At 40.5% G+C, this 17,254-nt stretch overlaps 1 protein-coding gene across 8 annotated transcripts in view; it reads left to right on the top strand.

Annotated features, from left to right (window-relative positions):
• The window catches only part of dpy19l3 (dpy-19 like C-mannosyltransferase 3), an 81,703-nt gene that overhangs the window by 42,763 nt on the left and 21,686 nt on the right, over positions 1 to 17,254 (top strand). For 7 of the 8 annotated variants that reach the window (XM_044168036.1, XM_044168125.1, XM_044168024.1 and 4 more), the window contains one exon: positions 13,294 to 13,426. In XM_044168036.1, coding sequence (XP_044023971.1) covers positions 13,294 to 13,426 — 133 coding nt within the window. Of the gene's footprint in view, positions 1 to 919; positions 2,064 to 13,293; positions 13,427 to 17,254 lie in introns of those variants that run through there. The other variant, XM_044168299.1, reaches the window with a different exon arrangement.

Here is a 17,254-nt window from a genome sequence, read left to right as displayed (position 1 = left end):
GCCCCCACCCCTCTTCTGGGTCGAGATATACAGTCTGTGGTCGAGAATTATGAAGGCTGCAGTGAAAATTATTAATGAGAGCTGTGACAGCAATTTTGCTTGAAATTCAGGAGGCTCATCTAGCTACTCAGCACGGAGACCCATTCAGAGAAGGAACAGTCTCAAATGAAAAAGTCAGCATATTTGAGTGAAACACTGAATTTGTTTATCCCACAAGTCCTCACTCTCAAACAAGAAAATAGGTTGTTTGTCAGTGCCAGGTGTTCCAAAAATTAAATATATTAAATATGAGCATTTTCTGATTGGCCACCTCTATGGATAAGTTCTGGTTAGGTTTAGACAACTAAAAGCACTTGGTTAAGGTTAGCAATATGGAGTCTAAACACTGACAAATTGTAGTAAAAGGTTATCAGACAAGTCCAAAATATGAGTAATAGTTAGTTAAAACAATAAAATGGAGTGTAAATGAAAACTTCATGCAGATAATTTTGGATTTATTTGTCCAGGTTTTCACATATTTGTCTCTGAGATTTCTGCCTCCACCTTTATACAAATGAGGTGAATGAAATTTCATTTGTGGTGCTCACAGCATTAAATATATTCAAAAAATTCAACAGCAACATCTCCTTCCAGAATCAGTGCCTAATACAGTGGAGATAAATAGATAATCCACATCTGTCAGGGATACTCCAGGCTCCACTACCCACTAATGATCCACACCTGCTCCCAATCACACTCCTGCTCCACATTAGCTCCCAATCACAGTCAGCATAAGCCCTGCACTCACCTCAGTATGTGTCCGACCTTGTTCAAATTTAGGACTCTCCATGCCACTCTCCATAACACTTCTATCTCCCTTCTCCAAGTGATCTCCCTTCTCCAAGCGATCTCCCTTCACCAAGCGATCTCTTGTCTCCAGCAATCCCTGCCTGCCTCCAGTGATCTCCCTGCCTGTCTCCAGTGATCTCCCTCCTACAGACTTCCCTCTCTCCAGACCCACTATATCCTTCCTTCGTCCATCTCGGTGTCCCTTTCCTGTCTGTTCCGTAACAGAAGGTCGGACCGTACCGTAAGGATGACAGCCCTGACTCCCGATGGCCCCTTCCTGGACCTGGAGAGTCTGGTCCAGCGGTATCTCCTCACCCATCCTTCACCACCTCTAGCGGCTAACGAGATGGTGCAGCCGGGGGCCTTCTCGGGCTGTTTTCCAACTGTATCCACGCCAGTTTCCTACTGAACGATCCAAGGTAGCCTTCTTAGTTCTCCGGCTAGTCGGCCCGGCACTTAGATGGGCGGGATCCCTATGGACACAAGACGAGGCAATCCTTAACTCGTTGGGCAGGTTCACTCCTCAGGAAGGAGTTTGACCTGCCAAACGTCAAGTCCTCAGCCAGTCCTCAGCCCACACCTCTACCGATCCACTCTCCAGTCTACCACCCCACTACCTGCCCGCACCGAAGCTCAGCCTCCCAGCTGCTCGCCTGCTCCGTCGCCGCCGCCTCCAGTCCCAGTGCCGCCGCCACCGCCTCCAGTCCCAGCTGGAGCACAGCAGCCTCCAACAGTCCTAGCTGGATCGCAGCAGCCTCCTCCAGTCCCTGCTGGATCGCAGCAGGCCACACCCCCTGTTGGATTGCAGCAGTCATCACTTCCTGCAGGATGGCAGCAGCTCCCCGCTCCCAGACTCCATGCTGGATCGCAGTCGATGCCTCTCCCAGCTGTATCGCAGCAGCTCCTTGCTGAACTTCCTTTGTCCATCTCGGTGTCCCTTGCCTGTCTGTTCCATAACAACATCATTAAATGTGTACCGTTTCATGGGAAATGTTGAAGCCTGTCCACAGTGAGTTCTGTGGAAATTCCATTCACCTCCAGTGTGTTGGGGTGGAGGCAGAAATCTCAGAAAAGAAAAAACAGATTCAGTATCTCTCTCCAGCTGGTTGTTGAAAGTTGGCAACCCTGTTACCATTATCTTCATCCTTAAGTGCATGTCTCTTTCATCAAGGACCACAATAGAAATGAGTCTTGGACTATTGTGTGTGTGTGTGTGTGTGTGTGTGTGTGTGTGTGTGTGTGTGTGTGTGTGTGTGAGTGTGTATTACTCATGTTTGTACTTTGTGCTTCACACTTATTTTATACTTATACCCAGTGTATTATATTTTTTGCTTAGTACTTCTATTCCTGTGTGCACTGACATGATAGTGAGCTGCTGTAACAAAAGAGTTTCCCCTTGGGGATCAATAAAGTATTTCTGATTCTGATGTTGTGGGGACATAAATTTGTTTACACATTCACATTGTGAGGACTTTTTGGGGACAAAACGCAAGTCCCCATTACATAAATCATTAAATTTGGTTTAAGGTTAGGGTAAGGTTAGTAAGTTGGTAGGTAAGTCTTCAGGAAATCAATCTAAGTCAATGTAATGTCCTCTGAAGTGAAAGAAACACAACTGTATGTGTGGGTTTAACATTAGTGGAGCAATCGAGAGAACTGTGTGGCGAGCTAGCTTAACTGAAAACACTGGTAGCTAAACACAAACACACTGAGCACCAGCCTTTTCAGCTAACATTAGCTGACTAGCTGAAGCTAACTTTCTTAATAAAACTACAACAGCCAGTTAAGGTAATGTAAGTTCCTCTCCAGACAAGTTTTAAAGTATGTGAAAATACTGCTATAATTAATATTTTGTTTAACATGGTTATCCTACATAAAAAGTAAAAATAAAGACTCTGAAAGGGGGCTGGACTGCCCTTACGGGGGTTAAAACCTGCAGACAATTTGCACCCGGTGAGAATAGTCACACGCAGACATTCGGCTTTTTACACCTGGCGTGAGCATAGTTTGCAGGTGATTATTGGCAGCCGCGGATGTTTAGTTTAGGCCATGGGTGTTGAGCGTTGGCTACGGGGGTATAGTGCTGGCCACAGAGCAGACGGCTCAAACATGTAGGGCTGGACTATGCTGATTGTAGCTTGCGCCATTTCTGTGAGTGACTACTGCCATGAAAGATTGTTGACATAGGCCAGGGAGATGTCAATCATACCGAGGGAAATATCGATCAAAATGTGATCTGCCACGCCTACACAGTCTTGAGCAATGGTCTAAACAGCAAAATGAGCTGTTTTATGAACTAGGTTTTCTAATAGTTATGAACGTTTATTTTCACTTAGATTTTTGTGAATGCTTAATGAGATGCTCAACTTTGATATCTATTATATATGCATTTTTACTATTTCAAGCCAAATTTCCAGTAGCTTCAAAGGTGCAGTGTGTAACATTTAGGAGGAGCTATTGGCAGAAATTAGTGTATAATTACCCAAAAATTCATTGGGTTTTCATTACCTTAGAATAAGCCTTTTATATCTTCAGCACTACCTACATCATACCACTAACTCCTACACACTGGACCTTTAAATATAAGAACAACACATTTTTGAGTGGAATGGTACTTTAAACATGTATATGCTGAATACTGCTGTTGCAACACTGTATAAACGATTGTAACAGTAGCTAAAGCATTTTAGCTGGCCTCCAAACAGTTTTTTTTTTTTTATATCACACTAATTTTGCCTTCCGCCCTTACTGAGAGAGAACTGTCATTAAAAAGCCATAACTAATGGTTATTTTGAGTGTCAAATGACCAATGCTGTCATTTTTCTCATGTGGTTAGTCCTGATTGTTCATTCTGTCTGGATAAAGGTTAAGCTCCTAAGTCACATCAGGTCCCCAAATAATTCTAGTCCAGCGCAAATAGGGCTCATCCCCCTCTCTCCCTCTCGGACCTGTCTTGTAGATCTGTCTCATTGTGTTCATCTGTCTGTGTAATCAAATCAAATTACCTTATCCATTCTTAGGAAACATGCGCCACAGTTCATTTGTATGTCAATATGTCAGTAAAAATAAATGTTTCTTCTCCCTCTGTGAAACTGTATCCTCGCCATTTTTTTTTATATCCTCTGCTTCGCGCTTTCTTTGACTTGCTTTCTCGCTCCCTTAATTGTCTTCCTGTCATCCTGCTCCTTGTCGTGTTTTAAATTGTCTAAATTAGCAGCATTTGGCCTCATCCTTAAATGGGTCTGTGTCTGTGATCTGTGTGTGTGTGTGCATGTCTTCCTCTGCATTCTAACTCATCCAGAAGCAGTTCAGAGGGAGAGAGAGATGTCCTTAATTGAACTCCACACTTCTCAATCAGAAGTTTTCAATAGAAAGTCTATGGTCTGGCACATCTATAAGAACACTCCCAATCACTCTCTCAATCTCACTATTTGTCGTCATCATCATTTACACTCAGTACCACTTAACTTTTGTGTGTGTGTGTGTGTGTGTGTGTGTGTGTGTGTGCACGCATTTGAAGTTTTATCTCAACTCTTTGCTGGCAGAAGTAACTAAAATAATCATCAGAAAAGCAGCTACTCAGACATGTTACATTACAGACCCTGCATGCCCACACAGGTGTTTTCAGTTATTCTGACACTGTTCTAACCATGGTTAGAATGGTTCAAGTTGGGTAATGTTTTTCTGGGAATTATGTGAGGTTACCAAACACCATTTACTAAGAGAGCGTATGCATTGATGTCACATTTTTACCAGAGAATGCCCCCTCAGCACCACTGAAAATATATATACAGTAGAAGCCTGTTCCTTATGTATTTTAAATATTGTCAGCCTGATCAAAATCATGTGGACTTCAATGGATATTCTGGTTGTCTGTGGATGTGTTTGTATAATATTTCAGATGTATTACATGTTTCATTCAGACAACCTTGTGCTTCATTAATTCTGTACAGCAGCTTAGGAAATCTATTTTTACATTGCTTCTCTTGGTGGACCATGGTTATGTTGGGGCTTTAAGTTAAATGTGAATTAGTTGTGTGTCTGTGTCACAACAGACAACTACCAAAGTTGTGAAGAGGGCATAGAGTAGTTTTAGTCCTTTTGTGACTGCAGGTGATAAGTTAATCTGTTCTGAAGGCAAATGCCGGCATGACTCTTAAAAGAACCTTTGCAGTTGTTATCACAAATCTCAATAGCAACATCATGTAGTATGTAGCTGAGTGTATGCAGTCAATAGTGTTGAACACTGGGTAAAAGTACAAAATATTTGATGATGAAAACTTGTACTTCTGTCCAATATTCACTTTGATGAATAGAAGAATAAAAACTTGTTCATATTTTCAACACAAATCTGATATCAGAGATGAAATTGGTACACACCTATGCATGGACTCAAGATAGTATGTCATTAGAGACCTATTGTCTCTAGCTTCTGCATGGAGTCTTCATGCACATCATATGATACAAATCAAAGCATCTTCCAAGATCCATGAAATCATAAACATCCTGATAGCCTGCAGCTCCCACTTAAAGCTGAACATGAGTTAAGGTCATTGTTATCTTCTCTGCTAATTAAATCAGAACATACAGGAAACAATATGAACATGATGTATGATGTTCTTCACACAGACAAGTTGAGACATTTTTCTCAGTATTGTTAAAGGGGACCTATTATGCTCATTACCAGCTCTTTATTTTTATTCTGGGATTCCACTAGAGTAGCTTTGCATGATTCACAGTTAAAAAAAATCCTTATTAATCTTATACTATTATATACCCTTTATGCAGTTCATCCTCTGTCTGAAACAAGTCTGTTTTAGCTCTTGTCTCTTTAAGGCCCCCCTCCCTAAAAGCCCACTTTCTTTTGATTGGCCAACTTCCAGGAAGGGGCTAGTAAGTTGCTGTATGAGACGGTGTAGTCCCTCATTCGTCCAGGAGTGATCCACCCAGTGCTGTAAGCCCGCACAACACATCATTGTGTTGCCGGTGAGCTTGATGGCATGACAGCTACAGTAACTTGGAAAATAGCAATATGGGGCACTGAATTGGATGAATTTACGGTTTATCAGACCAAAAATGAGACATGAATTAGGTTGGAAAAATGACCGACACCGGCGAAGCGGAGTGTTTCTGGGGGCTGAGCCCCACTACTTACTGTACAAAAACACACAACTTTTCTAACTTTATTCACTAAATTTGGTGAAACTAGATCATACTCCTCTGTCCTGATGGACAGATAGCTTTAAAGTAACTACTAATTGCAGCGTTTACACCTGAAAAAGCACTTGCGAGACATACTGAACAACCTCCAAAAACTTGAAGAGTGAGCAGCGTAGTCTTGCATAGCCAGATCTATCTCCACACTTCGTTTTAGTGCTATGAGCAGAGCGGTCGAAGACTGAGTGGGTGGATGGGCGCGTCCTTGTACTTCGTGTGCGAGCTAGCAGATCATGAGCAGATGACTGTATAAGGACATCCGTGACGTCAAGCAGGCTCAAAAGTAGAAATAAATGTTGGAAACCTAGTACTCAGAGCAGTCTGAAGCCTTAGCTTTTTGCTCACAGGGATTACTTTTACATACATTTACCTCATTATTTGAATATTTGGCCACATTTAATATGAACATCCAGAATTGTAACATTATATAATAGGTTCCCTTTAAAGGTCAAGTGTGTAACATTTAGGAGGAGCTATTGACAGAAATGGAATATTTATAAGTATGTTTTAATTAGTGCATAATCACCTGAAAATAAGAATCGTTGTTTTCATTACCATTTTTATCTACATAGGGAGCGGGTCCCCTTTCACAGAGGTCGCCATGTTGCACCGCCATGTTTCTACAGTAGCGCAGAACGGACAAACCAAACACTGGCTCTAGATAGTGCCGTTTGCATTTTTCGCGGCCACCGTAGTTTCTCCACACGCTTGGAAGGGGAGGGTGATGCGAGCGGTATTCAAATGGTTGGAAACTGCAATTTCATCACTAGATGCCACTAAATTCTACACACTGGACCTTTAAGATGCTTTTTAAAGGGGAACAATTATGCTCATTTTCAGGTTCATATTTGGATTTTGGGGGTTCACTAGATAAACAAAGAGTAAATGTCACCAGCCACATGTCTCTTTTCCTCAATTGCTTAAACACCTTTTCTGAAACACTGTTACAGTTCTCAAAGCATTAAGGGCAGTCACCACATCAGTTTATGTTGTGCAGCATAGCAAATCATTTTTACCACAAATGACAACTAAATAGTATCTATTAAAACTCATTGGCATACAAACACCAAAAAGTCTACATCCACTGATTTCTCTCTATCACACACCTTTCCAGTATGTCCACTATTCACAGTAAGTATTAGTATAGTAATAGTACTCTAAAATACTAATTTAAGCTGTTGTAGTTCAATTCAATTCAATTTTATTATATAAAATTATATTATATAGCGCCAATTCATAACAGAAGTTATCTCATTGCACTTTTCCAACAGAGCTGGTCTAGACCATACTCTTTATAGAATTGTACATTAACAAAAAATGTTGAAATACATAAAAATTGTACAATTACAGTAGCTACTGTAGAAATGCTATTGTGCTGTATCCCATATCTGATATTTTAATTTACTTAGCAGAAAGTCTTGGCGTGACATCTTCCCAAACGGGCTGTGGCCCCTTGCGGATGTCTACTAGGTCCATATTCAGGAACTGTTGTGCCTACATTAAAACTCAGTTTTCCCCCTTTTAATGTAATTGTGTCCGAGAAATTATAGCTAAATATGAGGATGAACATGTTACTAATTGAATTTAAAAATTCACCTTTTACCAGTTCTTTTATCATTATGACACAACCAGATTTCTGTCACTAATAAGTCATTAGAAAAGTAGTGTAATCTATTTTAGTCACCTTCAAAGCAAGTCAAATAAACATGACTGTACTAATACATTTAAATTTGAACACTGTGCATTAAAATTTTCACACAGTGCTTTGAAAATAATTTTCATTTGAGGATCCTGCCACAGCATCAGAGAAACACTGAAAAACTAAATTATTTTATAGTCGTATATAATAGTGCATTAAGTAAACCTTTTAGTATCTAGTGACTCAGCACTAAATATCGCATATAGTATCTAGTATATATAACATGTTTTATGACACTTTGTTTTAAGTTTGACACCACAATATTTGCAGTCAGCATTAAGGTATAGAAACCAAGAGCAATACGTACTTTAAACATTTATTTTAACATCCCGAAATAATTCAGCCTCTACTGCCAGTGGCACGCCACTACTCCCTTCTTCTTTACTTCTGATCCAAGTGGGAAGCAAGTCGCACTGCTGTAATCTCCAAATACGCAAATCTTCAGGACTCTATCGCTCTGACGCTTTGATGCACAATCAATAATAAATCTTCCCACTTCTTGTTATCCTGACCAATCTTACATCTCCCAAGCTTCCCTCCTACAAACTTTCCGACCTCATGTGGATCCTTGAAAGATGTCTCTTTGTGTCACAGCTAACATCCCAAAGAGATTCGTCTCCTCTTTCCTCATTGTCTTACTGGAATCACTCAAATTACTCTTCTTCCTTTTCTTTTTCTTTTTAAATCCTCTCGTGTCCTGTTTCCAATTTCGCGCTCTGATTCCTCCTCTGACTTCATTTCTGCCAACTCACCCCCAGGTGGCTGTGTTTCCGGTCTTCTGCATCTGGTCCGCCGGCGTCTTTGCAGACACTGTAATTGAGTTTAGTTAGTAAGGTTTCTAAACCAAAAACGTCACAACCTCACATGTGCGAGCGAATCTGATCTGAAATTGGCAACCGAGATTACAGGTTTCCCTGATGTTTGCCTCAGGTAAATATTGCTATTTATATGTCTCTGTCTAAAGGTGGGCGGTATATCGGTTTCGTCACCGGTGTCACATTCTGCCACAACATGGACTACAATACTGTCATTACCGTGATAAGTGCTTTAGCATATTAAACCTAATGTCCTTTACTGTGGCTGCGATAACATGCAGTTAGAGGGCTACGTACGTACTCATAGAACTGGAGTTACATTCGGTAACTGTTTTCCTCGCTAATGTCGACTGTGGTAACACAAAGACGTTGGAAGGTAACGGTATGAGCAAAGCACGGCAATTTATCTGTTGATGGCTGCAAAAACCAACACAAAAGTCTTCATCTACTCCCACCATTCGAGGAAGTGAAGACCTAGTGGATTAACTTCAATTTTTGATGGAAATGTCCCCACAACAACCAGAAAACACTTATGTGAGCGCAAAGTTAACTATTTTAATTAGGACTGCTTTCTCAACGAGGGCCAGTACAAAGCAGGATTCGCTTCGAAACTGAAGCTCAAGGGTGGATCGATACCGCCTTTAAACTTGGAAGCTGTAAGTTTTGCCATTTTTGTGTTGCTTTACTGTTTATTTTGCAGGTTAGCCTGTTGAACTTGCAGTGTTGGGCAGTAGCAGCGCTACAAGTAGCGGCATCACTAGTTTAACTACATTTTTCAGTAGCGTGGTGGTAGCTTAGCGCTTTTTTTTGATCAAGTAGTGCGGTAGCGCCCACACAAGCTACTGTTAAATTTCTCCAAGCATTTCTGAAGTTCAAGCACAGCGGAGCTCTCTGCTGCGGTCTGAAATAAAACTGCTGAGGATCTGTATGTAACGCCACCATCATACACAGACTACACTACACTACACTTTCCAAGTAGCTTGCCCAACACTGTGAACTTGGCGTTAGCATGTTGCGGGGCTAATGTTGCTAGCGTCTACTCCCACAGGCTGGGACGATGTTGGACTAATTGTGACTAGTGTTGTCAAAAAATATCGATATTTTGATAAATATCGATACTGAAATATCTGAACGGTACCAATACTAATTTCCCGAAGTATCGCTACTAGCCTCACTTTCACTTCTCTCCAAAGGCGCGTTGACGACCACCACACGCGCACTCGCACGCGCACTCGCACTCGTCTCATTCGCTCTGGTTAGCAAAAGTGAAGTGAATGGAAAGATGGCAAGTGCAACGCCCCCGCGACCGGCTTTGGTTGATAAGGAACACAGCAGGAGTGCTATCTGGAAATATTTTGCATATGAGGCAAATGAACATGGAAAGCCGAAGGACACAAGTAAGCCAATATGCCAGAGATGCTACAGAACAGTGCTAACAAAAGGCGCTAACACCACTAATATAGCAAAGCACCTGAGAGACCGACACCCGGATCTGTATAAAGAATTTCTCGAGGTTGGTATTATTATTATACATTACTGACACTCTATCCTCCAATTTGATACTGTTAAGAGCTTTGACACAATCTGTATTGTTAAAAGCACTATATAAATAAAGGTGACTTGACGACTTCATGTCGATCCAGTGAGCACCGTTTTCGCGTGTGATGCACGCACGTTTGCGTTTAAATCTGTTCATCAAATAACGTTAATGTATTAACCAGCTTTTATGACCGATGAGCAATGCATTTGTTACAGTATATTGTAATCTTTGATAACAGTATGTATTAGGTAATAAAAATATAACGGATCATGTTAGCTCTGGTCCAATAAAAAAAATATTAACAAATAGAACTTTGGATTTTAATTAGTACATGTATTAGTGAATGTTAGTTTAAATCAACTTTTAACTTTGATTAACAAATGTTTTGTAAGTATTTTTCATTGCTTATTCATGTTAACAAATATCTATTACCATTAACCTAAGTTCTTAGATTAGTTCATTCAGTTCATTTTAAAAGTGTGGTCAAAAACTGCAGCAACAGATTCCATTTAATTATTTTGTTTACAAATTTGATACTTGATGCATAAGATTCCACTGATTTTGTTTTTGCTTGAAGTTTAAGTATCTTTTATTGACATTGTGATTTGATTTTACTTGGAAATACAAAAAGATTTTTTTTTTTTTACTTGCACTTTATTGGTTTTGAATGTAATGCAATCTGAGAGGCTTTTGAACAAGTGCACTACCTCAGGACAGTTTTGTTAATGTAAAATATATGTTCTAGACTTGTTATATTTAGCTTTAAATAAAAAAAATAACCCCTTAATATTGTGGCAGTTTTTTTCTCCGTGGTATCGAAAATGGTATCGAATATCGATATTTTTCAAGGTATCGTATCGAAGTTAGAAATTCTAGTATCGTGACAACACTAATTGTGACATTGTGTGAACGTTAAGCCTCATTTGAAGCCAATTAAATAACCAGAATATAAGGTTGAATGTGTGAAAGTGTTTTTTCATGTTGCTTTTTGTGGGACTTCATACTGCAACGCTAGCTCAGCTGGCTTTGTTGTTAGCTTACAAGAAAGCTCCCTCTGCTCTCGCCGGTGTTATGTCCCAACTGGCTTTCAAACTAACTGGTTACTGTACACATGCACGCGTTATGTTCACCTTACAGCAGATTAGATTTATTTTTTGGTAGGTGGCTGTGATGTAGTGCTCACTTATACAATCATATACGCCGCAGTAGATATGAGATGCGACTTGAAAATTGCCAATAATGTGTTTGCCAATGTGAGCGATTAAATTTGCACACTCACAGAGAGAGAAGACAGGCAGAAATGGAAATGACCCACTTCTGCTGCAGGTCAAGAGGCCAAGACATCAACATACACATCCGCCCGAGAGCATGTATGAATACACACATTTATACCCCATCGCAGCTTGCGCACATGTGCACATCCACTCAAGCAGATGCCTTCATTTCATACATAAAGCTTGTGGCTAGTCATTATTGTGCCCTACGCATATACTGTACACAGAGTAGGAATGTTAATGATTAATCATTAATCGATTAATTGGCGTTAAGAATTTTACCGATTAAAATGTATTAACTGACAATGTATGTATTGTTTACCATTTCTCCAGAGCTCACATATATTAACTTTTAAACCACAAGAGGGTACTTCAGCTTTGCAGTTCAGAAAAACTACTGGCAGTGGGAAATGGTGAGGCAAAATGAAGAGGGCAAAACGCTAGCATTACACTGTACAAGAGGACAATGCTCAATGTAAATATTGCAACACCATCTTAAAATACAGTTCCAGTACAATGTCAATGTTATACCACCTTATAAACTTAGGGCTAACCCCCTTCACTTTTACCTAGCAGCTGGGAAGCAAGACACAGGAATGTCTTGGGTATTAAGGAGCTGCAGCATCTATTAATGGGCAAACTAACCTACACTGAACATTTACTGCCACTAGACAACTTCACTGTTAACCTGTCCCTCTGCTTCATCGCCAACGCACATGTCTGCTCTGAGTACTGTCACCATCACTGTCTCTCTGTCTCTCTCTCTCTTGCCCACACACTCACTACGCACTGCCCTGTTCCTTAAAGGAGCCACGCTACTCTTATAACAAATAGGGAGGAAAAGTAAAGAAAGAGAGTGGGTGAGGATGCCCCCCCACTGACAGGTAGACATCGCCCAGTCCTAATCAGAAATCCATTATGAAGTTTCTCTGCCATATTGCACTGACTCTTAGTCTTGTTTTTTATCTAGTTTATAGTTTCATCCCTAAAACTGGTTTCATTGCTGCTTTCACAGATAATTGAGTAAAGTCCTCTAATACCCCTCTAGACTGATTTCTCTGATCAGCAAATATGTTGACATGTGGATGTCAATCTACTATTTGTTTTTGTACTTTCCTGCATTTTCCCATCAGGCAAGAATCCGTTATAGTCCTACCCTATATTCAGCATTGGTTTGATTATACTACTAGCTTTGTGACCCAACCCTGTCTCAATATCCCATGTCTGGTCTTGTGGTGACAATATAAAACCTGAGTGTCAAAGAATCCAGTATTCTTAGCTCATGCAGTCAGCTTTGTGAATCCTATCACTGCCCTGTGTGTAGGCATACGTTTAGATTGAAAATGACCCCTAGGTTAACATACAGGTAAGAGATGTGTGTGTGGGTGTGTGCGTATGTGTTGTCATAATAAACACATACACACCAGGTTGTCATACAACTTGTTAACACGCCAAAACCTTAGAAGACTTGTCCTTGTGCCTGCAGATTTTTCTGTACCATAGTAACTGCTCATCTTGTGCCATCTCTTTGTGATTTAATTTGTCTATACAAATAATGTTTTGTATTTGGTCCTGATGCTGATAGCTGCTGTCCTTTTAAGCCATATCACTGAAAGAAACTTTTATATGCCATCAATATGTTCCAATTATTGCAGCAAATGCTGAAAGCTAAAGCTTGTGGACTGAATGACAAAGCTAGAAAATAAACTGAAGCAAAATTCAATGAAACTTTGATAACGTGATGCACCTGTGAATACCCTCCAAACTTCTTCAAATCATTGAACATGTTTCTGCAGTACATGTTTTTTCTTTTCTCTCTTTCTCTCATTTTACACTCACTCACAAAGCTTTGTTATAATATATATAATCAATATATTTATAGCAGTTAATGATGTTTCATTCTCTCTCTTTGTCCAACAGCACAAAGACTCCTAAGCGGGCTGTATTTGCAGGCAGCATGCAGCTGCTGGCTGGCATCAAGCTGTGCACAGGCAGAGTTCTCACCAACCACCCCCATTATGAAGATAAAGACCTGCGGGAGAGGACCAGACAGGTACTGCACTGTACTGTCCCGGGTTTTTCCTGGCTCAGAATGGGCCTCTGGGGGGTGAATACACATGACACTAAGCATGATCAGTCCACGTACAGTTAGGGCTGGGCGATGTGGCTTATAAATAATATCTCAATATTTTTAGGCTAATATGCCGCGATATACAATATATATCTCGATATACACATTTTCTCTAGAATAACATACCTTAACTTCTCAAAAAGTGCAAACATATGAAGATCTTGTGGAATATGATGCATCGCTGTAGATTAAACTACCCAGCAGTATATAAAGTATCTTAAACATCTACAGCAGTAAATGCAACATACACATTAATGCAGCAGTATATTAATCCAAAAACATCATATATAATAGTAAAACACTGATAAGGACCATTTTACTGCTCAATGAGTACTTTAAGTAAATGTTGCTATAATACTTACACACTTTTACCTTAGTAATGTTTAGAATGCAGAACCTTTACTTGTAGTGGATTATTTTCTAAGTTGGTTTTAGTACTTTTGCTTAAGTGATGGACCTGAATACTTCCTCTACCTCTGGTTAGCACGCCCACAGCCTAACTGCACCTGTGTGTTACCGGCCGAGCCTCCCTCTTTGAGAAAGGTAGTCTTATGGGTAACCTGTGTTACCTGTGACGGAGTGTGGCTGGTTTGTTGCGAAAGTGAGTCTTTCCCGGGGTGTGAGGGGTAGTTATGTTACTTTAGTGAGCACAGAAAATAAATAAAAAGTCCCTGTTTGTTACTACGCCGTCTTCTTGTACTCTTCACAGCAGAGTTGAAGCTGGCTGGTTACCTACTACGAGTAACGTAAGGCTAATGTTAATTAAAATAGCCTAAAACTGGAGGTTTCCCAAATCCGTTCTGGAGCTGGAAGCTGTGGGTAGAGTAATCAGAGCGATCAGGTGATTGATCGCGTTTTCTGTTACTAACGTTACAATGAACTGTAACATAAGCGTTAGCGCAGCTGCAAACCAAGTTAACGTTAGCATTTCACCGTCTGTTCAACTGTGCTGTGAAGAGAAGATGCTGTAAGCTAGTAATGTTACATAACGCTAAACAGGGACAAAATTCGGACAGGAAATGAATTGCTTTTATTTTATTCTCACATCTTATCATTTTGGCGCTTGTGATTTTCCTTTGGCGCTGGCTAAAACCTCTTGGGGGTGGCAAACATTTCCCTATGTAGGAAAAACTCTGCTGTCAAATATTCATAGGGGTGCGGAAACTACAGTCCGTTGAGCCAGTTGAGAAAATTTCTTCCTGTATTCTGAATAGAGTCCGGCCAATATGGGATTTTTGATACAGATTTTAGAGGGGAAACATTCACAGATAGCTGCTAATATAGTACATTTTTGAGCTGTTAAATATCAGTAACATAAACAGCTATTAAACATCAGTACTGTTCAGTATCAGTCAATTGCTGAAGTAGCAGAAATTTCATGGAAATACTCAAGTACATGTACCTCTAAATTGTACTAAAATACAGTACTAAATGTACTTACAGTGGTGTTGCAAGTGTTTGCCCCGATCCTCATTTCTTATTTTTTTTGCATGTTTGTCACACTTAAATGTTTCAGATCATCAAACAAATTTAAATATTAGTCAAAGATAATACAAGTAAACACAAAATGCAGTTTTTAAATGAAGGTTGTTATTATTAAGGGAAAACAAAATCCAAATCTACATGGCCCTGTGTGAAAAAGTGAACCTAATAACCGGTTGGGCCACCCTTAGCAGCAACAACTGCAATCAAGCATTTGCGATAACTTGCAATGAGTCTTTTACAGCGCTGTGGAGGAATTTTGGCCCTCTCATCTTTGCAGAATTGTTGTAATTCAGCCACATTAGAGGATTTTCGAGCATGAACTGCCGTTTTAAGGTCATGCCACAGCATCTCAATAGGATTCAGGTCAGGACTTTGACTAGGCCACTCCAAAGTCTTCATTTTGTTCTTCTTTGTCTGTCAGCCTCACTAGAATGCTGTATGCAAAGATACTTCTTTGCCAGGTGGTTCAGTGCTGGAAAGACAATTTCATGTTCCTTCCACCATTTGAAATGATCTGTATCACTCTCTACAATAACTGACTGCAAGTAGCTTGAACATTCATTTTCAGTTATCTCCCTCTGTGTCAGTGTGGTGCTGGTGGCTTTGCTCTGCTTAAAGAAGCTTGCCAGTGACTTCTTCTTAGCTGTTGGTGGCACTGCTGCTTCTTGGTCTGCAGGCTCGGGCACAGTGGGCACAGCTGGGTCAGGCTGACAGCTGCCTAGCCAGCAGAGACTCCACCTCCAACACAGCTTAGTGTTTCAATGCATCAATCTTTACACTTGGGATGTATTTGGCCCTGAACCGTGGATCCACAAGTAAGACCATGTCCAACAGGTCACTAGTGGCTGGGTTGGCATACTTGGCATTGAGGTAATCCTCAGTGCAGGTCTTTCGACTCGATTTGCACAGCTCGCTATCGCCCTTTTTATGTGCCAGGAGACTTGTGTTGAAAAGGTATAGCACAGGTCTGACATATGAGAGGGTGACATTTTCCTCACCCGACAGAGCACCAGTGAAGTCCTGAAGGGGTTTCAGAGCCTTCTGGACCACCTCCAGGACTTCTATGACCTGCCATGTAGGGACAAGATGCCTGGACTTTTTGTCAGCGGACAGGACTTTTGTGAACGCTCCCTCCTGCTCCAGGACTCTCTCAATCATTTGCTGCCTTGATCCCCAGCGTGTGGCCGCCTCTGTGATGAGCTGGTGAGCCAACAGACCTAGTTGTAACTCAGCCAACTCTCTTCTTTTCCTCCAGCTGTATGAGAAGCTGCTGACAATTCTTTTACACAGAGAAATGGTCCGAATGATGCAGTTGTCATCCATGACATGTCCTGTAATACAAAATTTTATAATATCTTTAAAATTGTATTCATTTTATTTTTATTTTAAGAGGTAGATCACTTGTGTTTAATAGGAATTTGCGTGATTAATATATTAATTAATTTAAATTAATATTACTACACTAGTGGATGAAATATTCAGATCCTTTAGTTAAGTAAAAGTATTAATACCACACTGTAAAAATATTCTGTTATAAGTAAAAGTACTGCATTGAAAATGTGCCCCGTGACTGTACTATTATATATTATATCATTAGATTATTATTACCCATGCATTAATGTAAAAGAAGGATGTTACTGTTGTAGTTGGTTGAGGTGGAGCTCATTTTGATAGATGTAGTGGAGTAAAAGTAGAAAGTGGTATGAAAAGAAAATATTCAAGTACCTCAAGTAGGCTACAGTACTTAAGTAAATGTACATACTTACTTTCCACCACTTATCAGTTGTCAGTGTGAAATGAGTCACTTTTGCGAGCCGGTCGGTTAGGTTCTGTCTGACCTCAATGTACATTTCAGGCAGTTCTTCTCTTGCAAAGTAGTTTCGACTGGGCAACTAGTATCTTGGGTCAATGGTTTTTAGCAGCTTTTTTAGGCCTTCTTGTTCCACTGTTGCAACCGGGATCATATCTTTAGCAATGTGGTAGGCCACCACCTTAGGTATATCACGCCACTTTCTTTTCATAAGGCACACCACAGGTAAATTAACCTTGCAACGTGCTTTGTTTTGGGGCAGAAGGCCGCAAAGGCTTCGCGGGTAGGGTTGCTGCAGCAACACAAAGTTTTACACACTCTTCATACAGCAGTTTATGGTGCTGAACCATATCTGAACCATTGCTTTTCTTTTTACAAACCAGGTCTTCTATGGCATTGTGGACTGGCAATGTGTCTCCCTCCATGTTGCTGGAGAACTGCGAGTGTTGCGCGGG

The sequence above is a fragment of the Siniperca chuatsi genome, linkage group LG1 (assembly GCF_020085105.1).
Source record: "Siniperca chuatsi isolate FFG_IHB_CAS linkage group LG1, ASM2008510v1, whole genome shotgun sequence".
In the NCBI taxonomy this organism is placed as follows: domain Eukaryota; kingdom Metazoa; phylum Chordata; class Actinopteri; order Centrarchiformes; family Sinipercidae; genus Siniperca; species Siniperca chuatsi.
This window is presented reverse-complemented; position numbering and strand designations above follow the sequence as displayed.